We start from the raw sequence: 26914 nt of genomic DNA on the forward strand, positions 1-26914 counted from the left end.
TTGCTGTACGGGTGTGGCAGGACGCAAATGCGGCATTGGGGTGGTGTGATACTTACCAGCGCAACCCCTTTGTATGATTCTGAATGTTTGGGTAATTTGTGGAGAACGAAAGGCTTTGATAAATGGGATATGATTGGTATAAGCAAAGTGGGTGATCTCTGGTCCAAAGGTAATGTTAAGTCCTTCGAGGGGCTAAAAGCGGAATACGAGCTCGGCGACACAGAATTCTTTAGGTATGCTCAGGTCCGCCATGCCCTATTGTCAGTTTTTGCTGCGGGTACCGATATTCCTGAGTCCTCCCCTCTTGAGGACCGTATCCTAGATGGCCATGTGCCCGACAGCACGATTTCACTGATCTATAAGAAGCTGATCAATAATAGAGCTGACCTGCTTGTGCGCCTCAGGGCTCTGTGGACTGCTGACGGACTAGAATTAGATGACGAGGACTGGCAATCTGCTCTGTCCTCGCCTAAGGAAGTTGCCATACCTGCTCGCCTTAGATTTGTTCAACTTAAGATCCTCCATCGTGTGTATGTTACTGGTCCGAGTCTGGTTCGTATGGGTTATTCTCTAGAAGGGTTGTGTAGGCGTGGCTGCGGTGTGACTGGCACCTTCCTCCACATTCTATGGGAATGTCCGGAGGTGGTTGAGTTTTGGTCCCGAGTGCACGTGGTGATGGCAAGAGTCACTGGTGTATCGATGCTGCCCGAAGCCAGGCGTTGTCTTTTGAATGTCTGGGAGCCTAACTATTACAACACGGCACAGGTCACTTGGGCGACCCTTGGGAATATGATCGCGAAGAGGGATATTGCACAGCTAAAAAAAATAAAAAAAAGGTTATAGTTGCCAAGAAAGAACATCCTCCTCTCCAGATAGCCTGAATCGGGGAATTCGGGTGAGATGATCATTCGAAGAACACCGCATTTTGACTCGACTATAATGTAAAAACCGATCAGACAGATCGTGGATACGAATTGAACCTGGATTCTGTATAATTTCCTGAAACATTTAGCACCTGCCATTTCATATCCACTGACACTAAGAGAATAATTAGAGCTGTTCTACCCCACAGAGTTGCTGGCTGATGGTGGCAGAGAGGTAAGTCAATGCCTTAAGGGTATACCTGAAGCTGCGGGAGGTTGAGAAGATTTTTCCCTGAGACGACTTATAAAAAAATTGACTTTGATAAGAGCATATAGTTTACCAGTCAGTGTAGTTTTGCATCTTGAGAATTTCTTGACTCACATGCTGTGCATTATTTCACCATCTAGTGGTTGGGTGCGCAATTGTCTCTAAAAACTTTTGTCCTTCTACTACTTTTGTGTTAGTAGTTGGTGGGCACCGATGTACCTCCATTTGAAGTACTGTGTGCCGTTGTCATGTTTCCTCTGGAAGCTGCCACCTTGGGTCTGAATCTTCAAATTCCCCCAGCCGCCTCCCCCCCCCCCCCCACTCCCACCTATCTCATCTTCTTGGCAGCAGAGTGGGCTCGCATGTAAATCCAGAAAAACAAGCTGCAAAATTACAAGAGGTAAGAAACGATATGTTTTGTAGCGTGAATCTTTTCTGGAGTTACATGCTGTGCATTGATTTGTAGCCATGTTTTCTACAGTGGTGGCTGGGTTGAATATGAGCTTTGATTGTCATGTGTGTTGTAAGGCCCTTTGTCCTACTTGTGCTTCTTTGTTTAATTGAATGTCCACACAGTAGTGCTTTGTAAATGTGTGCACGGATGGCTGTGTTGCTGCCATACAAATGTCTTGCAGAGGGGTATTAGCTAGAAATGCAACTGTGGCTCAGTTCTTGCAGAGCGTGCACCAAGACTCTTTTGTAAAGTCACACCCGCCTATTTGTGGCACAACTGTATAGTTTGTGCAATACATCTTGCAACTCACAGACTGTGTAAAAAAGTAATGGCCACTAGGAACGCAGCCTTTAGAATGAGCATTTCTAGAAAGCTTTCATGTAATGGTTCAAAGGGTACCCTCATTAATTGAATGAGCACTAGATTTAGATTGCATGCTGAAGCAAGAAGCATCCTTGGTGGTGCAATTCTTTTTGCCCTTCCAAGAACCGCTTCATAACTGGTGAAGTGAAAAAGCTTCCTCCCATGTGGCCTCTAGTGTATGCCACTATGGCTGTCAAGTGTACCTTTAGTGGTGAATAGGTTAGTTTACATTCTATCTACCAGGTGTGCTTAGTAAATTAAAATTGTTCTTTCCCTGTATAATCTTTTTAGGAATCCTTCCTCCTTGCATCACAGAGAATCTCTTCCATTTTGCTGAACAACATTTCCTAGTTGTAGGTTTTCTTGTAGGGTTTCTTGCCTCTGAGAACTGTCATTTCTTCGGGTAGCTTTAAGTGGCCTAACTCAGTCTTCAGGAGCCATGCTGTGAGACTTAAGGATTCTGGTGCTGTCTGGGTGGAATACCTTTCCTCCTTGTATTGATAACAGGTCTTGTATGACTGGTAGTCTGTAAAACCTCCATTGAGCCAGGTTTAGGAGTACCTAGAACCATGTCATGTCTGTTTGCCCACTGTGGTGCAATTAGTCCAAGTGTCAAGTTGTTGCTCCTGCATTTCCGGATGACCTTGTGGAGTGGTGGTGTCAGGGAAAAAGCGTATGCAAATTTCCCTGACCAGTTTATCAACAGTGCATTCGCGAGTGATTGGTACAAGGAGTTTGCATTTTGCGTTCTGGGGAGTTGCGAAGAGATACATTTCTGGAGTTCCCCATTTATGAAATATCTTTGAGTACGAATTGGTTCAGTTCCCACTCGTGCGGCCACGAAGCTTGTCTGCTAAGTCTGTCTGCCTCTGTATTGTCTGTTCCTGGTAGGTGTATCGCTACCAAGTGTATCTTCCTTTGGATGGTCTAGATTAATATTTCATGTGCTAGCTTTGAAAGTGGCATTGACTGCGTCCCTCCTTGTTTGGTGATATAAAACATGGTGGTTATGTGGTCTGTATCAATATCTATTTCCCCCAGAGATCTCTTTGAAAGGCTTTTAAAGGTTAGAAAAATGGTCTTTAGGTCCAGAAAGTTATTCGGCATCCTGGTCCTTCCAGACCCGCCAGACCTTGAGGTGACTTGTGTGTGCCCATCCTCTCTGTAAGGCATCTGTTATGGTCATTGTATGAATTTCATTTCCTGTTATATGGCTTTTGTTCCACTATGCTATTTCTTTATCAATGTTTAGCGTGTCAACCACTAGATCTTACCAACTACCTGTTGAGTGTGAACATTGATTCTGCAATCATTCCTGAAGTTCTCATATGCAGCCTTGTGAGCAATATTAACGATGCCATTATTGCCATCAGATTCCACACCGTTTCCCCTGTCCGGGTTTGCCCCTTCCGGGAGATTTGCATCCCCTTCAGGAGCACCTTTACTCTCTTATGGCCCGGGAAGGCTTTCCTGATTATAGTATTTAGTCTTTGCCACAGAAAGATCTTTTCTTGCTCCTGTTCTGGTAAGGACTTTTCCATGTGAATGGAGAATCCTAGCCGGAATAGTGCTATTACTTGTTGCATATGCGGTTTGCATTTTTTAGGAGTTTGCACTTACCAGTAAGTCGTCCAGGTAGAGGAAGACCTGTGGTCCCTGTCTCCATAAGCGTGCTGCTACTGTTGCTAGGCACTTTGTGAACACTCTTGGTGCGGATTTTAGGCCAAAGGCCAATACCTTGAACTCACTCATAGTTTTCCCTTTTGTCTTCAACTCTTCCACTTCCTTGAGTAGGAGTTTTGTCTCTTGTGAATGTACCATTTTCTTTGGTTCCCTGCTTGGAGTTCCCTTGTTTAGTTCTATACAATATCTAAATTGTATTAGTTTTAACACCCACTTGTCTGTGGTGATTTTCTTCCATTCTTTTAGAAATCTTTGTACACTGACTCTTACTGGTGTTAAGTGAAGGAGTTCTTCTGTTTCCGCCCTGGTTACCTTTTTTGTGATCTTCCGGGTGCCTTTTGTGATTTGTGTGAAGAAACTTGCCACCAAGGCCCCCCTTCCCTTTTGAGGTTGTCCTGTACCACGTGGAGAGCCACGAAAAGACTGCTTGTCCTGCTGATACCGCAAGCTGTGGCCTTGTTGTCCTGATTGGCTACCTCCCTGAAAGGAATGTTGATATCTGTGATGGGGTGTTGCTGACTGAAAGGATCCCCTTCCTGTTGGTCTTCTTGATGGGACTGATCTACTCTGCATGTTGCCTTTGAACTGCAGGGATCTCATTGATTTTGCAGTTTCATAATCTTTTTTTTCCGGCAGGTTTAAGGTGTCATCAACGGTTCTCCGTTGAAGGGTGCATTCAGTGTATTGGCTTGCACCACTGGCTTGAACACTGATATTCTGAGCCAGGCATGGTGCCTTTCTGTGATACCAATCATTTGTCTTCCCGAAGTCTCAGCTGCATCCAATGCAGATTTTAGGCACATGTTTGCAATGTTTTTGCCACCTTCTACCAAATGAGATGCTCTTCTTTGAAACTGCTCTGGTAGGCGTTTCATTAGCTCACCTATCTACTCCCAATGTTAGTAGGTATGGCGATTTATTAAAGCATTGGAGTTAGCCATTCGCCACAGGATGGCTGCACTCCTTTCTACTTTCCATCCCATGAGGTCCATCCTCTTGCTCTCCTATCTGGAGGAGGTCCTGAGGTGCTTTCGATGTTGGCTCTCTTCCTGGCAGTAGAGGTAATTATGGAGTCTGTTGGGATGGTTCCATTTATGTAATTAGGGACTTTTGAAGAAAGTTTGTATTTCTTCTCGGTCCTGGGTAGCGCCGCCCTACATGTAGCTAGTTCTGCTACAACACCTTTCCCATAGTCTTGGACACTTGGGAGAATTGGCAAGAATTGGCTCCTTGACTGGGTAGGTAGAAGAGTTTCTAACAGTAAACAGGATTGTGGTTTTTCCTCTTCCAGTTGCACCCCATATTTATCAGCTGCCTTCTTTATAACATGGTTATATATATGCCAGTAACATCAGGTGGCGGCGGTCTTGAATGGTAGGTGTTTACCCCTTCCTCTGGCGAGTCTGCTTCTAGTTCTTGACAGTCAAATTCTTGGTACTCTAAAGACTCAGAACTGCTGTACTTGTTGCTCCCCTTCTTCAAAGGTTTCCTCCTCCTGCTCTTCTTGAGGCTCAGGCGTCTGAGGCTCAATTTCCTTGAGGTCTTTGTCCGTTTGCTCTGTAGATGTTTATTTGCTTGATATACAATATTTCTTGAGACTTTCATCAGTCTTTTTTCCTCTGTAAGAAATTAGCCATTTCGGCATCAAGCCCTCTTTTCCTCTCGATCTCTGTCTCTTGGTGATCATTGTAGAGCTCTTCATGCGGTCGGGTCGTTGATAACTCCTAAACAAACTTTGCGCTCATTGAGCTGTGTCGTTCTGATTTCGACTTCTCCTGTTTCAACGCCGAAGCACTGTCCTTGGACGTCTTGGATCTGTCAGGATCTTTCAGGGGTCTGTACCACTGCAGTGTCCTTTTCAAAGGGCCTGAGGGTGTCTTTCTTTGGACTTGCCTGTGGTCGCCCAGGGCTTCAACGGCAACGCAGTTTGAGGTTTAGCCTCTCATTTTTATGTTTTGGCCACCGGCTTTAAGGATGCTGAACCCCTTATCTCAATTTTTGATGTAGTCTTTGACTTCTTCTCGGTGTCTACGATTTGGACTTCGGCCTCGACATCCACTTCTGGCCCCTCGGCCACATTTGCCTCCTCCAGCTAGACTAGCCCAAATCTGACACGGATGGTGTTGTATGTGGGCCCTGGATGGTATGGTGGGCTACTCTGTTGCTGTCTTACCCCCAGGGTCTTCGGCGCAAAAACTGCGCAGGCATTACAATCTTCGCTACAATGGTCCACCGGTAAGCAGAGATTGCAGACTGGGTGTTGGTCCTTCGTTGCGAAATTGTGATGGCAGTTCTTGCAGAAGGACAAAAAGGTTTTGTGAAAATTCTGGATCTAACCACTAGATGGTGGTGTAATGCACAGCATGTGACTCCAGAAAAGATTCACGCTGCAACATGTTGCTATTACTGACGTCGTATCGGTTGTTGGTTTTTCCATAAGGAGATATGGTTTTGCTGTGGACCTCTTCCATATGCTTTAAACTGAATTTTGCTCAACTGCTTCCATTTTTCAAGCCCTATAGATTATGGTCTAAGTCTTTGTTCTCTTGCATTGGTTCCAGGTAATCCTAGAGGTGCCAAAAAGAGAAGGGCATGGCCATGAATATTTTGTCTGTCTGATCAGGCTCTTAAGGCAGGCACAGCCATGAGAAGCATCTAAAGGAAAGGCTATAGCAAATCTCTAGCTGCTTAGTCAGAAGACTCCTTGGCAGCAACTGCCTCATAAGGCCAACATGATTGTCTGCTCTATGAGACAATAGCTAGAGTTCCAAAGTTCTCAGTTATATTTCCCATGCACCATGTTCCTAGCTGTAGATATGACTTAGGAGCCCAGTGGCGAGGTCCCTTAAATAAAGTTGTCTGAAGGTCTATATCACTTTTCCATCTGGTGATTAAATTAGTGCCCTGGCTTGAGGCTTCAGGAGAAGTCTAGATATTTATGATGGCTTCTTTGTTAAGCTATTTTGGCTACTGAAACCGTGACTTCAAAGAAAAGCTACCATGTCATTTATTTAAGATACTGTGAGGAAGGGAATAGGGGGTCAAGTTAATAGGTAATCGAACCCATGTTCTAAGAAAAGTAACTTTACCAGGAAGAAAATCTTGCATAAGAACAGAAGTCTTGAGTGTCATGGACTTATGTCATCTTTGCAGCCTGCTTGCCTTAAAATGGCATGAATTAATGCCCCGTTTCCTATTTCTGAGAGGCTCATCACCCTACTTATAAGCATGTTGATTCTGCTTCCTGGATCGATCCATTGAAGGGGAGCATAGAAGGAGTCAACAGCCAAAGGCAAGAAATTATGCTGAGCTGAGAAAGCCACTGGAACACTCTGCATTGTAGGAGGTTGCAATGCAGTTGTATAAAGCTTTTTCTGGCAGGCGAGTCATGTTCTGTCACAGGTAGGAGTGGAACCTTCCGTGGAGGTCTGAGGCCCGAGAGAAGGAGGATCCTCAAGGATGCACCTCCAAGATCTCAACTTTCACTAGATGTCAGGGTACAACCCATCGATGATACTTCCACTGAAGTTCAAAGGCTCTTGGGATAACGATGGTTCTCAATGGAAAACAACTAACAGTGGAGTTTGATATCCTTGAAAATCTCAATGCTGAATGGCTCCACTTCTACTGTCTAGATGAGTGATGCCTAGTCGTTGAAAACCTTGACATCAACCAGAGTGCAAATGAATAATTGTAATGTTTGAGTATAAATGGGGTTACAGGCCTAGTCGCATTCACTGCATCCTCAATTGAAGACTCCCTCACCATCCTAGAGTTGGCGGGGCAGGAATGTAACTCTGCATACTTGCCCTAGTTTGGTCCTAAGACGCCCCTTCCCTACCTCCCACACCTCATCCTTCAGCGTCCTCTATAGCATCACAAGACTCACTGGCAATTTAATGAGGCAGATGATGCAGATTCCATGCTCATCCTTTCAGACATTGAGACACAAAAAGCATGCTGTGTAGAATTTACAATTCAAGAGAAAAACAGAGAAGATGCACCTTCCTCCAAGCAAACAGTACCCAAAATAAAGGAAATGTTGAAAAACTTCAGTGAGAGCAATAAGGCCCCCCCCCCCAAAGTAAAGATAGGGTGTCCAACTACAAAAAGACACTTTATAAAAGTTACCTCATTGAAAAAGCACAGCTTGATGGGCTATGAGGTTTTTGGAAGTATTAAAAACTGCAGTGTCAGTCTAGCATTGTGCACTCAGAACATGTTAAAGCCTATCTAGTGGCTATACTTTCTATTGCTGATTTGAATAGGAAGTACAAATAAAAAAGAAAACGTTGTAAAATGCTTCCTCCTGGAGGCAGATGCTCTTTCAATTTATTGTTTAAAAAGGAAACAAACACTTGCAAAGCCAATTAGCCTGGCCTTGGCAAGCAATGTTTATTTTTTGGGAAATGTACTAAGGACAAGAATAGAAGAGAGTGAAATGCTATCTGAAAGGGTTGTGAATAGGTCTACAAAACAATTAAAAAAGACATTAAATAAAATAAAGTGGAAATGAAGGAAGAGATTTGCCTAGCAGCTCTACCAATTAAGTGGAATACTTTTTAGACTAATGTGCACACGCAAAGGGCAATCATCGTAGTGAAAGGAAGCCCATGGCTGAAGTGGTCTCACCTTCTGCCCCGCACATTAAGCTGTAGTGGGTGAAAGCAAAATGAGGAACACTTGAACAAACCAATGGATGAAGAGGGCTGGCCAATGTCCCTGTATGTGTCAATGTATACATGTATTTTTATTATGTTTAAGAATACATGAAGTTGGTAATATAGGTCTGACAAAGAGACTGTTCCTTAACTAAAATATAGTGCAAGTAGTATACCCGGTTAACACATACCGATATAGTCTACTATTTATGGACCTCACAGAGAATCTTATGACAAGTGGTCCGACTTGGACTCTGCTGACCAAATAATTTCTTCCTCCATAACTTTATAACAGAGCAATGCATTCATATCAGTACCAGTTTTACTTACCTTGTACACCCATACCTCTGGATATTGCATTCAGTTCTCAGAGCAAACTTCACATGTTTAATAAGATGGTGTCAGTGTGCAGTGTGGGAAATATAGGGGTAGCACAATATGCTGCAGAGTGAATGAATGGGGACTTGGGTCTCTGTGCATCTCAAAGGACAGGCACCCAAATGTAATTAATGGGATCTCTGATTGGTTCCAACATATTTTTAAATCAGTAGAGAGGACTGAAGCTGAAATGACCAACACAAAAAGTCTACTAGGTCAAATTGATATTAATCACTGCTAAGAAACGTGGAAAGTAGCAGGATAATGGCTGAAGCTCTTCTCTGTGTCCCAGCACTTGACTAAATGATGTGGCCTATCCCCCAGCATAACCAATGGGTTGCATGCAGCCTTGAGGAAATCAATGATTTTCTTAAAGCAAGGTAATTTAATGTACTTAAAGGTTCCTTTAATAAGGTCTACTGCACCGAAAATGCCAAGAGAATACATGCATGAATGTAGATCCCTCAAAATATTCTTCCCCTAAAACCGAAGCGTGTCCTGAGGTTGCCTTTACCTACAGAAGATCCTTAGAAGATTCGGCAGAATTAATAATATTACATTGTTTAGAGCTTTGGGTAAATGGGTAACTCATCTTTCCTCAAGCAGTGACCCAAGGTGACCCAGGGAATCCTAGTGATTTGCCCACATATAGGCGTAGGGCACCGCTAGAAAAGAACATAAGTAATCACCGTTAATTCCACCATATTGATTCAGTATATAACTTGTGATGCAGCAGGGCAATGGTAAGAGACTGAAGTCCACGTTATAGCTGGTACTTCAGAATAAAAGGGTGTTCTGATTAGAATGGAGTGAGCTATTGGGTGAAACATACCAGACTAACGGGCTTCCTGGATGTCCCTAGGATCATGTGAGTGCAATAAATGCAAACCTCTGTTCAAATACGTGTGTATATCCTGGATGCAGAATGTTGTGGTGCCAAGTTAGAGTGCTGAGAGGAAAAGTTACAGGATTATTAACAGCCCTACTTTCAGCTGTAATAATTGGCTGAGGTATCACTGAACAAACTGTTTGGTCTACTGGAAATTTGAAGGAACCACAAAGCTTATCAAGGAGCATGCTACTCTCATCTGATTGAGGGTAGTCTGGTTTTGGATGAAGAGATCTTAGGACACCTAAGCCAGCTGTGACTGACACCGGCTAGTATTGAATGAGAGAAAACATTTGGTGGAATAGAAGCGGTTATGGCTGGAATTTAGACTGTACTTTAAAGGAATCAACATTAAGGCTGATCAGGAGGACGGTTCAAGTTTTGATTAGTAGGTACGCATTAAGGTGATCAATTCAGGGCATACTCCTGGAACCATTAGTACCCATTATCTGAAAATTAACAAATTCACCAGGAAAAAACAAATGTCGTTTTATTCTTGTCATTCCAAAATATTTCTTTAAGTGGATCAATGCCCATAATACTCTAAACCCTACATTTTCTCATTTACCCCCAATATAAATGCTATTTACACAATGTTTAATTTCACATATGCATTAATTACGTATAAGCCCACGGTAATATGTAGATGTCTACCTCAACACTTAAAAGGAAGCCTTTAAATTGGACACTGAAGAATGCACAGCAAACATTTTACATAAGTAACCTGTATTTTAGTACTCGCCCTTCCCGAGTTGCTGGTAAATGTTCTCCAACATGAGTTTTGCCTTTGCTTGCTATGTGGCTCAAAGAGATTGTTCACTCACTCCAGATCATTTGTGCAAGAGAATGGAACAATAATTCTTGATGCAGTACCAGGGTATCCTTTTCACATGAAACCAACAGACTGAGGCAGGGCAATATGCAGCCATTCCACAAGTTATAGGGAACTGGATCCGCTTGGCCCCATGGGGCATCAATAGCTCAGTAACTGTCTCTTCTGCCTCAAGCAAATCCTCTTATGGGTTGAAGGCAAAGTGTGATCAACAGTTCAGTAAAGCAACTGAAAGTAAAAACATTTTTTCTAGTACTAGCAGGCCTTAAGCTCAAGGACAGACTGAGGTGACTGCAAAATGGTGAATGGGCTACCAAGTGGCCAAGAAGCATCAACCCAACATACAACTGTTTCTTCCAATTGCGATTAGACACATTTACAGCCTCACCTTTTACATTAGACCATCTATATAATTGGCATAAGAGTCCACAGCAGGCCTATTCCCAGGTATGTTAACCACAAGCAAATTGTAGAGGTGTTTTACAGACCTGTCCCCCAATGCAAACTATGTTGCTATAAAAAGAAGTTGAAGATCACATGGTACTTACTGCATTTTTACCCTGGATCCTGCAAGCACTGCACGTCTTGCATTCTATGCACTGCCATCGTAATGCTTTCACATTGGAAGTTAACTCTGGACAGAATTTTAAACATGATGGATGCCCTAGGGGGAAAAAAATAGGCAATCTCAAACGACTACTCAAACATCGGTACAAATTTGTTTCATTGTGGAAAGTCAGACAAAGGCAGTTATGTAACTGCTGCCTGTGCATCTGGAACAGAAGAAAAACTAAAGAAAAGATTTTTTTTTAAAACCACACGTGTTACACTCTAAGATTTCACCCACAGCAGACACTTAAAGAGTCACTTTTAATTAAGTGTTGAACTTATATAATATGGATAACTACAAAAAATACTGACGTGAAACCAAATGCCATTCTTTTTTGGAACACTCTAAAAAGCAAAAAAATATACATTTTATTATTCTCGAAATTTTTAAAAGTTTAGCTACACTACTATAGGCCCAGGTAGTAGGCAGGCTTGGGAGTGAACGGGTGATATTGCAAACATACTGTAAGAAAAAATATGACAGCAGGACTGCAACAACATTTCAATAGTTGGATATATGGCATTTTAGTCCTTATGCTCGGGCTAGTGCATTCACAAACGACAATACCACAATATGAAAAACTGGTATTTGTTCCCCATTCATAAACCAAAATATACATCTTGTAGAGCATTAGGTAGTCCGATACTTTGACCACAACAAATGAAATACATGATCTGCTGCCTCAAAAAGGCAGCAGACCTCATGAGATAATGGACCCTTCTGCTAGAATATTTCAAAAAGCAAAGACATCCACTTTTCACATTTCATGATCATACAATGCAATGGATCAAATCTGACGAACTACAGCATTACAGATAAATGTTGCAATTAGTCTGTTCACCCCTACAGGACTTGAAAATCTGAGAAGCTTATATGCTGCATCTAAAATGTGCTTATAAAAGTTGTTTTTGTAGTGTAAAAATCTTCTAGGATGTGCATGCAACCTGTGTGCATGTGGGAGGCTCACAAAAAATACAGAAGAAACGGACCATGTTGACTTGACTAGCAGTATTTGCGATTCATGTGGAAAAAAAGTCTAGAACATATCAGAACACAAATGTTTCTAAGGCTCTTGTGATATATTGAACAAGTTGCTAACCTTCAGTAAAGATCTTTCTGGTGACACACTAACCACAGATAACTTATCCTGTCTATAATCCCCAGGCGTCAGACAGCATGTGGACATTTTCAGAGCAGTTCTTCTGCACACCATTAGGTGGTATTGTGTGGCTCTGTGCCAATGCCATTCCACTCACAAGTAACAAGTGAAGCCGAATATAGGCGGGAGCAATGTGTGCCGACGTCTGCTGCCTCCTAAGCTGTGTGCTCCCTCTGAATCAGAACCCATCGGCAAATTAGCATGACCAGTGTGCAGATCTCTAGACAGGGCCCTTATTCTGTGGAATGGAAGAGCTTCCATTCCACAGAACAAGATGATGATCGGGAGGGGGTGGGGGGCAGTGAGAAATCTGTAGTTATACAGAAAATCCACCAAAAAGATTGTTATAGAACATAAGTAAGTGATGGATACTTCTAACTGCAGATACCTCCCATTGTGAATAGATACTATAGCAGTACCTCCTAAGGTGGTGGGTCTGAACTGTCTCATACCAAAAAGTCTTGGAGGACAAGCTGGCAAAACACTCAGTGCCAGCGCAGTGGTAGCAGTTTCAGCCCTGGTGGAATAAGACTTATTAAGGCTCTTTTGTGCCAGTGCATAAGGCAGGGAATAATCCATCAGGAGATGGTCTGTTTCTAAACTGCTTTGCTCTTCTTTGCTCCGGAAAACCCTACAAAGAGGTAATCCTCCACTCGATGTTCCTTGGTACATCAGACATAGAAACGAGATTCTCTTTTAGGATCCAAATGATAGAGTCTCGCTTCAACATTCAGAGGGCTGCAGTAACAAAGAATGACGGAAAGCTGGCAGTCATGTTGGATGCAGGAGTGAATACTGCACAGGCCTCGAAAAAACCACTCGCTAGGGTGACTCAGATTTTATCAGGGTGAGCTATTTTTAGCACCTACTTACCCGCTCTGGGAAGAGAACAGGAGCTAGCAAAGAACATTTGTTCTGTTGATTCAGAAAGTGAATGAGAAATAAAGATGACTTTAAATCTTGTTTTTAACCGGTCACATTTAAAGACAGTGGTCAAACGTCAGCTTATGTCTTCCTACAAATGGCTGCTAATTTTATCTTGGAAACCTAAGTTTACTTTTCTTTTTCCGAATACAAAGTTAAAGGATTCTGTAAAGTGAACTGTCTGAAAACCCTGAGGGACAAGGAGTGTGAAGTAAAAGGCAGTAGGATTGCAGTTGTTTTACTGACACACATTTAAATAACTTGTAAATGAACTGTACAAATATTTCAAAAGAAATAAGTATTTAGGAAAGTATTTTTTTTTTTTAGTAATTCTGAAGTGTGATGGAAACCGATTTAATTTGAGTCAAAGCAAATCAGAACACATTACTTCGTGAGGTGCACATGATGAATTTTTGCTGAAACGTGATTTCCACCCATTATCGTTTGTACACTATAGTTTTAACAGTAAAACTGCAGGTCAGTGGAAAATGTTGTCCATTTCAATGGAAAATGTGCGGTCTGTAAAAGACAGTGTATTATCAAATAATGTTTTAGTGATATCTTTATTAAAAGAGAGTTTTTAATACACAAACTTAGAAACATTCCTGCTCCCGCCCTGAAGACAATGCAGTTAGTGAACTAAGAGGCAAGTTAGGGGTCATATGTCCCCTATATATGGCCTAGCCTTCTTATACATGAAGCAAAATTGTAGTTTGCTAAATCAAAGAGAAGTGTTATTCGTACAGCAGATATGCTGAACTCGCATTTGAAAGTGCTCTCATATGGGACAATGGAGAAAAGTGAGACTCCGTGAAATAAAATATTTGCCTGGTGTTACACAACTTGTGACCAGTGTATGGCCCAAAAACATTACAGTTAAGGTTAATAGATTATTCAAGTCAATCGACCTGCAGGTCTGGTAACAGTTTTCAAGGCTTTCTTTGGGTAGGAATTAAGCCAGGGTCCTTAGAACCGACTTGGCAGAAACAAAGGTGGTGTAAGGTGAATTGACAGAGCCTGAAGTTTGCTCACAAGGCGCGCCAATGTTATGCAATGAGGAAGACGGTCTTTAAAATCAGACGTCTCAAGGGGACACTGTAGTGGGTCAAAAGCTGTGAAGATCAAATAAGTGAAGACTAAATTCAAGACACAGTGGGGCATCACAAAGACTTTTGGTGGAAACAAGTGTTGTAAACCTTTCAAAAACCACATCACAATGAGAGATTTAAATAACTAAGACTAATATAGCAACCACAAGAAAGCAAAAAGAGCCAAAAAGTAGACCTCATCAGTGCCCAAGTAAAGTCCTTGCTGCATTAGGTACAAAACAAACACTCCAGACAACTTAGCCTGTAAAGTAAGAGTTTGTTGGGTGCTGCACCAACACACATTTTTACCAACATTTGGAGTACACCGATTTGTATAGGGGCACTTAGCCACCAAGATGACATCAACAACCTAATGATGCAGCTCGAAGGGGAGTCAAATATCGCTGTTCAATCTCGAAGCATGGAGATGCAAAATGTTCAGGCCCAGTGCAACACTGCTCTGTTGCTGCGACGAAAGATAACTCCGAACTGGCAGCTTGATCGGAGGATAGGTCTCATGCTTAGGAGTAAGTGTGCCACACTCTACTGGCCCAATCCAGAGTCACTCAGATAACTTGGACCCAGTCATTTCTGATCAGATTCAGAAATTTGGGCAAAGGAGACAGTGACAATAAGGTATGTAGGAGTCCTGAGCTACACTCTCTAGAGTCAGAGTCTCTAATTAAGAGCTGTTTTGGAAACTCCAGCGCACACAACTGTTGACATTGCACGTTCAACAGTGGTGTAAATATCTAGTCAGCGATTCCCCAAATGCTGGAAGACTGGATATTATATTATTGATTACTATGGTTTTTATTGCTATATAAATGACATGAGATTGTATATATGAAGGTTTTTTTGAATAATTTTCTATGAACAAGATTTGATATACAGGCACTGTCATCTATTTCACATTGATAGAATGCAAGTATGACAAGGTATTCATTTCTACAGTATATAAATGTAATTTTAATTGTTCAAGAATCAAATATAAGCACATACATTTATCTAAATAATCTTCATGTGTAAGTGGCTTTTCATGGTTATTATTTAGACTTGTAATTTTATGTTCACGTGTTTTTATTGTTTTATTGAAACGCACATAATTGTGTGTTTTTTTTAAATTCACAGAATTGTGTTTTACTAGACAATAGATTGGTCGTTTTTAACTACCGTTTTGTAAGCAATATCTTTCTGGGTTAGAAAACATTACAAGCGAAAAGGGAATTTGTTAGTGTTGATTTTATATGATTCTAGTACATATCAGAAATTGAAAATATAACAATCTTCACAAGAAAATGTTTCTTTCTACATTCCTGCACCCTCAAACTGCATGCTGTCTCAAAAATATTCTTTACATTTCTTAAATCCGGCATTAAAAACTGGCCTTTAAACTGGTTTGTCACGTCTCCTTTTTTCTTCTCTCTAAAATGACCCTTTCTTTCCATTCCATCATGCGCGCCTCCTCTCTGTCAGCACAACCTACTATGACACATGCATGTTTACCTATTATCTATTTCTGGAAAATTCCCACAACTCGTACACAAGATCACGTCTCCTCCTTCCCTGGAAAGTCATACCTATGAAACCTAACAATACATAATCTCATCTAACTAATCTATCAATCCCTCCAACCAGGTGCATGAACTTACATACCCCTATAATGATAGCAATTAACCATTATTAATGCAACCCACCATAAATAAACTAAATGGTTACTAACCAATAGTAGTAGTTTTACAGCCTGAAGAATTTTCTGGATTCACATGCCATGTATCTATTCTGCCATCTAGTGTTTGGGTCCCTCGACCCCTCACAGATCGGCTTCCGAGCCAAACACAGCACCGAGACCGCCCTCATCGCAGCAACAGACGACATTCGAACCCTACTGGACAACGGAGAAACAGTTGCTCTCATCTTACTCGACCTCTCCGCAGCCTTCGACACAGTCTGTCATAGCACCCTCATTCAACGCCTCAGCAACATCGGAGTACAAGGAACTGCACTGGACTGGATCATATCGTTCCTCACCGGAAGAACCCAGAGAGTCCGCCTCCCCCCTTTCAAATCAGAGGCCACCGAAGTCATCTGCGGCGTATCACAAGGATCATCACTCAGCCCCCACCCTCTTCAACGTATACATGAGTCCCCTCGCATCCATCGCGCGCCAACACAACCTCAACATCATCTCCTACGCAGACGACACGCAGCTGATCCTCTCCCTCACAAAAGACCCAAACACCGCCAAAACCAACCTACACGAAGGAATGAAAGAAGTAGCAGAGTGGATGAAGAACAGCCGTCTAAAACTGAACTCGGACAAAACGGAGGTCCTCATCTTGGGATCATCCCCCTCCGCCTGGGACGACTCATGGTGGCCACCGGCCCTCGGAACCGCACCCATACCTACGGACCACGCACGTAACCTGGGCTTCATCCTAGACTCCTCCCTCTCGATGACCAGACAAGTCAACGCCGTCTCATCATCTTGCTTCAACATCCTACGAATGCTCAAAAAAATCTTCCGTTGGTTCCCCACCGAAACAAGAAAGACAGTCACCCACGCACTGGTCACAAGCCGATTGGATTACGGCAACACCCTTTACGCCGGAACCACAGCCAAACTACAGAAAAAACTCCAACGCATCCAAAACGCCTCAGCCAGGCTCATTTTGGACATCCCTCGGCAAGCTCACATTTCCGACCACCTGAAAGACCTCCATTGGCTCCCTGTCAACAAGAGAATAACGTTCCGTCTCCTCACCCACGCACACAAAGCCCTCTACGACCTAGGACCCGAATGCCTCAACACGCGTCTATCCTTCTACACCCCCTCCCGCCAACTACGATCGTCCAATCAAGCCCTCGCCGCAATCCCGTGCATCCACAGATCCACCATGGGGGGAAGATCCTTCTCCTACTTAGCGGCTAAAACCTGGAATTCTCTCCCCACCCACCTCCGCCTCACTCAGAACCACCTCTCTTTCAGAAAGCAACTAAAAACCTGGATATTCGATAAGTAAATTCACCTCCCTCCCACAAGCACCTTGAGACCCTCTGGGTGAGTAGTGCGCTATACAAATTGTTGAACTTGGTCCAGAAAGGTGTTTATTTTTGGTGCAAGTCTGACTACTATGTGGTGGTAAGTTTATCCATTGTGTGATGTCAGACGGCACCCCAGAAGTTCATGTGCATAGTCGCCATCTTGATTACCTTTACTTCTTTCTGTAACCAATATTTGCTTCTTTCCCCCATTTCAGGGGAGAGGCGGGTGGGTGGCATGTGAATCCAGAAAAAGGCTGGGCTGAAATATGGGTATGTTGGCATACAGATGTAATTGTAATTATAAAGTGCTTACTTCCCCTGACGGGGCATCAAAGCACTTTTCGGCAAGTACTCCAGAACCCAAACATTATTAGTATAGTGAAATTTGAAAAAGTTTGAGCGGTGGACAACCGAGTGTTAGTTGGATTGAAAATAATAATGAGGATGGAAGAGGGAAGAATCTCTTGAAATGGATTAGGGCGATCATGGTAGTAAATTAGTTTAAGGATGAATCAAAGGAGGGATAGGTGAGATGAATTTAGAAGGGTTGTTTGGGAGATCATAGCATTAAAATGGGGTTTGGGGTGATCGGGGGGGGGGGGAGAGAAGCGGGAGAGAGAGAGGAGGGAGAGAGAGAGGAGGGAGAGAGAGAGGAGGGAGAGAGAGAGAGGAGGGAGAGAGAGAGGAGGGAGAGAGAGAGGAGGGAGAGAGAGAGGAGGGAGAGAGAGAGGAGGGAGAGAGAGAGGAGAGAGAGAGGAGGGAGAGAGAGAGGAAGGAGGGAGAGAGGAAGGAGGGAGAGAGGAAGGAGGGAGAGAGGGAGGAGGGAGAGAGGGAGGAGGGAGAGAGAGAGAGAGAGGAGGGAGAGAGAGGAGGGAGAGAGAGGAGGGAGAGAGAGGAGGGAGAGAGAGGAGGGAGAGAGAGGAGGGAGAGAGAGGAGGGAGAGAGAGGAGGGAGAGAGAGGAGGGAGAGAGAGGAGGGAGAGAGAGGAGGGAGAGAGAGGAGGGAGAGAGAGGAGGGAGAGAGAGAGGAGGGAGAGAGAGAGGAGGGAGAGAGAGAGGAGGGAGAGAGAGAGGAGGGAGAGAGAGAGGAGGGAGAGAGAGAGGAGGGAGAGAGAGAGGAGGGAGAGAGAGAGGAGGGAGAGAGAGAGGAGGGAGAGAGAGAGGAGGGAGAGAGAGAGGAGGGAGAGAGAGAGGAGGGAGAGAGAGAGGAGGGAGAGAGAGAGGAGGGAGAGAGAGAGGAGGGAGAGAGAGAGGAGGGAGAGAGAGGAGGGAGAGAGAGGAGGGAGAGAGAGGAGGGAGAGAGAGGAGGGAGAGAGAGGAGGGAGAGAGAGGAGGGAGAGAGGAGGGAGAGAGGAGGGAGAGAGGAGGGAGAGAGGAGGGAGAGAGGAGGGAGAGAGGAGGGAGAGAGGAGGGAGAGAGGAGGGAGAGAGGAGGGAGAGAGAGGAGGGAGAGAGAGGAGGGAGAGAGAGGAGAGAGAGAGAGGAGAGGAGAGAGAGGAGAGGGAGAGAGAGGAGAGGGAGAGAGAGAGAGAGAGAGAGGAGAGGGAGAGAGAGGAGAGGGAGAGAGAGGAGAGAGATGAGAGAGGGAGAGAGGAGAGAGGGAGAGAGGAGGGAGAGAGGAGAGAAGAGTATAGAAAGGTTTTTCTGGGAGATCACAGTAGTAAAATGTGGTTTAGTATGAGTCAGAGTGGAGGTAGAGGATATATTTAGAGATGTGTAGGGGGAAATATAGGGTAACAAATTGGAGAGATTCAAAGTTTATTTTACAGTAAGAGTAAAGAAATAAATATATAGATACATAAGTACATAGTATATATTTATATCAACAAATACACATCTAGATACATAAAATTAAATTAAATGTTTATATACACAGGGATATGCTGTACATTTGTGTTTGAGCATGCTGGTTATGTAGAGAAGAGCCAACCCTTGAGTAGTCTTCTGAAGATGGTAGTGCTCTTTAAATCTTATGTTTTGGGGTAATAAATACCATAGTTTGTCTGCTTGAACAGAGAAAGATGTGACACCAATGTTTTTTTTCTTGTGTAGTGAGATTTTGAGGCAAAGTGCAAATCTGGAGCAGAGGTTCCTTTGTTGAATGTATTTGATGTTTGTATTTCTGATGAAAAGTAGTCTGTACCATGTATTGCTTTGGGAGTGATACAAAGCAGCTTGCATGTGGATCTTCAGGCAATCTGTAACCACTGTAAGGCCCTCAAGGCAGGGGACTTGTGGGATTGTGGCTTTACATGTAGTAGTATGGCAGCATAGTCCTCAATACATTGTAGTCTCATCATAGTTGATAAAGATTATCTGTGGTAGAGGCCATTGGCGAAAACAAGTTTAGACAGTACACGAGAGATAATGGCTTGGACCTTGTGTGGAAATCCCATGTGGGGGTAAGATGTGTCACCAAGTTTTCACAGTAATGAAGCTTAATCTTACTGGTTTGTCTGCTTGGGCATTCAATGTTAACTTTGAGTCCACAGTAATTCCAAGGGTCCTTACGTTCTTAGCAATTTTAGGAGGTTCTTAGCAATTTTAGGAGGTGGTCATAGATCACAAGGCCAGGAGCAAAGTGGCTCATAATTTTTCCAATCACCACATGCGAGTATTTCAGTTTTGGAAGCATTCCGTTTGAGATGGCTCCATGACAGCCACTGATCAACAGCTCTGAGACAACTGAAGATTTGTGAGTTTCCAATGTCTTTGGGACTTTCCACTTTAAGGAGCATGTGTGTGTCATCTGCATAGTTCTAGCATGCGATCTGAAATTCATTGATTGCCGGTAATTACTTAATTTTGATGTTGAAACGTATAGGTACGATGATAGAGCCTTGAGGGACCCCTGCTTTTGTGAAGTAAGGATTGGATGAGAAAGAGGGAGAATGGATGACATTTGTTCTGTTTTGAGGGTAGGATTTGATCCAGTTGGGGGCAGTTCCCTCTATGCCAGCTTCTTAAAGTCTTTGTATTAGAGTGTCATGGTCAAGGGTCGAAGGCAGCTGAGATGTCAAGAGAAGTTGTTCCACAACCCTGTTGCGGTCTATATATTTTTAAGGTCATACCAGATGGTGAGGAGGGCAGATTCTGTACCTCTTCCTGGATGGAATCCTGTTTGGAATTCAGAAAGTATGGAGATATTGTCAATGAATTTTGACACCTGGGCGAATGCTGCTCTATCGGTTTGCCCAGGAAAGGTCCATTTGTAATTGGTTTGTGGTTGTTGAGGTCAAGTGGGTCTAGGTTAGTTATCTTTATTAATGGGCACATGTACGGCTTTTTTAGGTCATTTGTAAAGATTCCCGTAGTTAAGGAATTATAAATGATTCTTCTTATGGAACATTTGTGGAAGACAATGGTTATAAGGGCTGCCGTCAGGCCAGTTTGCTTAGACAAGATCAATAAATTCACTTTGTGATATTTGTTTGACAGAATGGAAAGGCTGGGTTAGACTACTCTTGGAGGGTATTTTTGAAAATTGGTTGGTGGTTTTCCTTTGTTTTAAATAGGAGTCTAATGTGTCTGCTGTGGTTGTGTAATGATTTGCCAGTTTGTCCGTGAATTTTAGAGTAATGGGATGAGTTTTTTCTATGCATTCAGCTTTACAAAATTGTGAGAATTTGCAGCCTCTGAGGGTGTACTTTACCTATTTATTAACTGTAAAAATCAAAATGGGGGGCGGGCGAAGGAGACTAAGAGTTGGTTCCTCTTCCGAAATGTCTTATTCTCCTCTCTTTGCACATACAGTGTGTGAAGCACATTCTCGGTCTGCGACTGTTTTCTGAAAAACAAATGGTAGTTGGATGCTTTGGTTGATGTGGAATTGAGAAGCCATCTTTGGCAGGAACTCTTAATTCGCTCATAGGACAACCTTGTCCTTGTGGATTTGCAGGTGTGGCCCTTGTATTGATAATTCTAGCAGCGTGCTAACTGCATAGGGATGTGGACGCTAATAGGAAAGCTATCTTTAGGGTTTAACACTTCACATCCACCTTGTACATGGTTTCAGAAACGCAGTGTTATCAATTGTGTGACCACCGTGTTCAGATTCCACATTGGCGTTGGTGCAGTCTTCAGTGGTGCTACTGTAGGAAATGTCCCTTTTTGCAGGGTTATACCCAAACCTTTTGCTTTTCCCTCTAATTCTTTCCTGACATGTTTGTGTTGGTTTTAGGACTCTGGCCACTTTACCACTGCTAAAGTGCATGTGCTCTCCATGTAAATTGTGATATTGATTAGTGTTTCCACGTTTGGACATTTGATTTACCGGTTAGCCCCTAGTAAAGTGCACGGTGTGTGCCAGGGCCAGGGAATCAAATAATACTCGGGGGGGCCAACAGCACTGGTTGTGCCACCCCCGTGAGTAGCCCTAGAAACGGTAACTCAGACCTGCCACTGCAGAGTCTGCACGCAGTTTGTAACTGCCATGTCGACTTGGCCAGTGTACACACTTGCCAGACCCTAACCTTCCCTTTTCTTACATGTCAGGCTCCCCTCAGGTAGGCCCAAGGTACCCCTGTAGGCAGGGTGCAAAGTACGTGAAAGGAGGACATGCCTTGGTTTGTGTGGCATGTCCTTTTAGTGAATTACAGCCAATTTCGTTTTTCACTATTGCAAGGCTACCAGTTCCCCCATAGGACAGAATGGGAGTTTTGTTTATAACATCTTATAAACATAACTGACCCAGGGAATTCGGTAAGAAAATAACATTTAATATGCCTCAACTCAATCTAAGATGCATCTTTAGTGAAGGTAATTTTTACATTCTGCGTTTGAAAATACCACTTTTGGTAAGTGGGTATTTGCTTGCTCAGTCATCCTATGTGCCTCTGCTGGAATGTGGATTGCTGGTCTGGGTTTTGGATGACAGAAGGCTGGGGAATCGGAGTGGCTCAAGATACTCAAGGTAGGTTATGAAAGAGCTGAATAGACCTGTGCTGGGATGGGATGGGGGGGATGAGATTTCGTGGCACCTCAAAGGGCCTGGTCTGCCTCGGACAATGCCGTCTCCACCTCCTGCCAGGAAATCACACCAGAGAAGGCAGAACTGGTTCTGGCCGGACACAGGCACCCTCTGCCTGAAAGATCAAAGGATTTTTTAGATACAAATACTGGGTCCCAGACCCCTGAACTTTAGAACTCATCTGGAACAAGACTGCCAAGAAGAAGAGCCGGAGAAGCTGCGAAAAGGAACAACTGCTTTGCTGGGTGCTGTGCTGGGCTGACCTGCAGTGGCTGCTTCGGTCTTGGGCAGTGAAAGGCCTAGACTGGACTTGCTGCAACCTAATTTGTGCGTCTTTCCAAGGGATTGAGGTAGCGCTTGCCCCATGTTCACGAAGTCTCGGGAACAACAAAGACTTCAAGCGCTTCTGCCCACAGCACTGGGGAGTGTGTTTTGTGCTGCAAACAGAGGAAAAGCAATTTGACTAAGTCTACGATGCCGCTGCTGACTACATGTCCTGAAGGCACCGCAGAGGACACCGCTGCAACGCCACAACGCAACCTTGGTCTCACCGACGACACCAATTGACACCGCCACCGAGCCGCTGCACGCACTACAACCTGTGGGCACCACCTTGCTTCACGAGGATGACTCGGCCTCCCGGACTTCGCCGCTCCACGCCGAAATAGACGCAGCTGCTTGCACCGTGGTTCGGGGGCACTGCTCGTAAGTCACGCGACGCACCGCCCTCATCCCTCACCGCAGCCTTGGCCCACCGACGCCGGCACCATCGGCTCCCGCTCGTCAGTCGACAAGAGTGGTCCCGCAACGACGCTGCTTGCACCGTGACCTGCTAGCAACGTGACGAGCACCTCCTCCATCTCGCACCGCGACTCTGGTCTCACAGACAACACCATCCAACGCATCCACCGAGCCGCTGCTCGTACCGTGAGTTGAAGGCACCGCACGCCGCACTTCGCAATGCAGCACCCGACGCCTGCCATGCCAGCGCACCCTATTCCACGAGAGAAGCTTGACCTGCAACGAGAGGGACTTCAAGGGCCTCAACGCCCTGCATTTCTCACAGGTACTGTTTGTGGGTCTTCCCAACACCGTAGCTGGCCCGCGACCAGTCAGAACTGTTGAATTTGTTGTTCACGACGCCGTGATAGCCCCGGACAGCGCTATCGACATCAAAGAACTGTTTGAAACTTATTTTGATAACTGCAGATTTTTAAGTATAGTATTGTGGATTATCAAAATTTGTTTTGTCTTAACCCCTTCGCTGCGGCGGCTATTCCGCCGCAGCGCTAAGGGGGAGGCGGGGCCGCGCGGCGGTCCCGTGCTCTTGACGGAACTGCTCCGTCACGGCCCCGCCCATTAGAACGTCAGCGCAGGCGCGGAATTCGCCCCGCGCAGGCGAGCGGGCCATGACGGAACCGTTCCGTCACCAGCACAGCCCACCCGAGGCTCGTGACGGAACGGTTCTGTCACGAGCATGGGAGGGGTTAAAGTATATACAAATATTGGCTATTTGTCTAAACTGGTGTGGTGTCCTTTTGTAGTGTGTACATTGCATTACTGTTGATTATGTGCAAATGTTTTACACACTGTCTCCAAGATAAGCCTGGCTGCTCGTGCCAAGCTACCAAGAGGGTGAGCAGGGGTAAGTGCAACTCCCTTATCCTGACTAGTGTGGTGGTTTTCGGCTGGCTAGGCCCACACCCTGGCCTACCAAAAATCACATTTCTAACAGCTACTCTTTTTGATCCTTCCAGGAATCTTTTCACCACGAGAGTGTGAAGAGGATGCTCCTTATTATACCTCTGTTGGAGATTATTGTGATCAGGTGAACCTTTAGTGAGGCATAGGTCAGGCTGTTGTCCGGTGGGTGAGATATGTTAGAACAGTCTTGTGCCCTGTCCTTGTTTCCATCTTCTTGTTGTCCCTGTACCAGTGCATGCACTTGCTTCACTTTTTTGTGTGGCACTTCCTCGTGCTTGGTTTTCTAGCTTCCCTCAGAATTATCATTGTCCCGGAAGGTGGCTGTATGTGTACAAATTCTAGGTATTTAGGAGCCATGCTGCTACGTTGAGTCTGATTGATTCCGGATGGCACACTTTCATTTTGCATGGTTAGCAGGTGAGTGATGCCCTGATTAGAATCAACTGACCTCTAGACACCTCCAGCAGATCTGCATACCATGTCTGTCAGCAGGCTACGAGAATGTGTGATGTCCCTGGCTGTCTGGCTTTGTCCTGTACCAATGTGATCCGGGGGGGGGGGACAATACGGGGGGGACGGCTTATGCTTTACTTTAGAAACTTTACTCAATCATTATCAGATAAGATCAGAAAAGAACATAAAACAATAATAGTCTGTAGGTTACTCCCGTGAACATATAGAAACTGTTCATTTCCAGAAAGACTCATTAAGAAGGAATACAAGGTTCATTATACGTTTCAGTATATACATACACAGATGCCACGTTGAAATATGGAATAAAATACATTATATGGTAAAAATGTATAGGAAGCTAAAACAAACACCAAAACCAGTTGTAATCCCAGAGACTTTCTTTTTTCATGCAGGCCCTTAAAAAATGACACTACCAAAAAGCAAACTAGAGGGTTGGGCAGAGATTTAAATAAATAAATAAATAACGGGCCTCCTTACATGCGATAGAATCCACAGAAAAATAGTAAATGGAGATAGGTTTGAGGAGAGTTCATATCACAGTGACAGAAGGTAAATTCTGAATGATTAAACCTTTTTGTTGGGAATCCTAACATCAGAGGTATCAAATTTAAGCTGACCCGCAATAATATAAATTTATGTTGCGGTATTGAAACCTCCTCTAGGTAAAAATATCCTCCCTCGGACATAGATGGAAATGGGTAGTAGGCAAGGACAAACCTTTTACCGTAGTTCTTCTCCCTACGGGTGTATTGGACCTTCAGCATAAATATGTCCACCAGCCTCAGTCTTGACAACATCCTACAGGCTGTTGGGTCCTTAAATAGATAGCCTCATCGCAGTAAGTTCTAGTTCGCCATAGTTTAACCATCTGATCCTTTTGCAATTTTCTAGTCTTAGGCAGTCTCTTAATATATTTTTGGTTAGAGGAACTGTGTCCCTTTGCCATATAGAAGGCCACAATAGGATCGGGGCTAGTCTAATTGCGTCTAATATAGGGCAAGCCCAGCTCAACATGTGGTATATAGTTTGTGGAAGATTGCTGAAGAGACACCAGTGACTTAAAAGGCAAATGCTACTTACCAGTATGCATCTGTTCTCGGCATGTAGGGCTGCTGACATTTGATATCTTAGCATAGATCGCCGCCTAGTGTTGGGTCCGGACGTTTGCACCTTGTTGTCTTGGAAGTCTTCGAAGTATCACGAGATAGGCGACGCCTCCCCTGGACTACAGTGCGCATGGGCATCTTCTCCATCTTCAGATTGTTTTTCGCCATTGTAGCAAAGATGGAGTATAGGAAAGTAAGAGATGACCATGTAAATGTATGTAAGGAAGATAACCATGCAGATGTGACAGGCACCGGGGAGGAGGGTGGGTATATGAATGTCAGCAGCCCTACATGCCAAGAACAGATGCATACTGGTAAGTAGCATTTGCCGTTCGAGGCATGTGGGCTGCTGAATTCATATCTTAGCATAGACTGTATAGCAGTTTCTCCTCTAGCGGTGGTAGCCTTTATCAGCTGCAGTGGTTTGAAAAAGAGTTTTAAGGACAGCCTGGCGAACAGCAGCTTGTTGCTTAGCTTGCACATCATCACAGTAGTGTTTCGTGAAAGTGTGTATGGTAGACCATGTAGCTGCCCTACATGTGTCTTCTAAGGGAATATTTCCTAGGAAAGCCATGGATGCCCCCATTTTACGTGTGGAGTGTGCTTTTGGGGGAACTGTTAAAGTGCGCTTTGCCTTTTGATAGCATATTTGAATGCATTTAACTATCCATCTGGCTATTCCTGCTTTGGAAATGGGATTACCCTTATGTTGTGGTGAAAAAGCAACAAATAGTTGCTTTGTCTTTCTGAATGATTTTGTTCTGTCAACGTAATATAACAGCGCTCTTTTGACGTCTAGTGTGTGAAGAGCTCTTTCAGCCACGGATTGCGGGTTTTGAAAGAAAACTGGCAATTCTATGGACTGATTGATGTGGAAAGTGGATATAACTTTTGGCATAAATCTTAGGTTTGTACGAAGCACTACTTTATTGTGGTGTATTTGCATGAAAGGTTCCTGAATGGTTAGTGCCTGTAGCTCACTCACTCGCCTGAGGGAGGTAACAGCAATTAAAAATGCCACCTTCTATGTTAAGAATTGTAGTTCACATGAATGAAGTGGTTCAAAGGGGGATCCCATGAGTCTGGTAAGTACTATGTTTAAGGTCCAGACTGGAGAAGGTGGATGCTTTGGAGGGATAATTCTTTGAAGTCCCCTCCATAAAAGCTTTGATAGGTGGGATTCTGAATAGGGGCACATGTTTTGAAGATATGCTGCTATAGCAGTAAAGTGTAGCCTTATGGATGAGTATGCTAGATTACATCTCTGAAGATGTAACAGGTAACATATTACATTTTGGATGGAGGCACCCAACGGATTGATTTGGTTATTACAATAAATAACACATCTTTTCCATTTAGCTGCGTAGCATGCTCTGGTAGTGGGACGCCTTGCTTCCTTGATAATGTTCATACAGTGTGGAGGCAAGTTAAGATATCCAAACTCCA

The 26914-nt window shown here is 44.0% G+C and overlaps 1 protein-coding gene across 3 annotated transcripts in view; it reads right to left on the reverse strand.

The window, feature by feature from the left end:
• KAT6B (lysine acetyltransferase 6B) overlaps positions 1-26914 on the reverse strand; it is a 491853-nt gene that overhangs the window by 151490 nt on the left and 313449 nt on the right. For all 3 annotated transcript variants that reach the window (XM_078642736.1, XM_078642737.1, XM_078642735.1), the window contains exon 4: positions 10940-11055. In XM_078642736.1, coding sequence (XP_078498862.1) covers positions 10940-11055 — 116 coding nt within the window. The remainder of the gene's footprint in view (positions 1-10939; positions 11056-26914) is intronic.

Source organism: Lissotriton helveticus, chromosome 5_1, assembly GCF_964261635.1.
Source record: "Lissotriton helveticus chromosome 5_1, aLisHel1.1, whole genome shotgun sequence".
Classification (NCBI taxonomy): domain Eukaryota; kingdom Metazoa; phylum Chordata; class Amphibia; order Caudata; family Salamandridae; genus Lissotriton; species Lissotriton helveticus.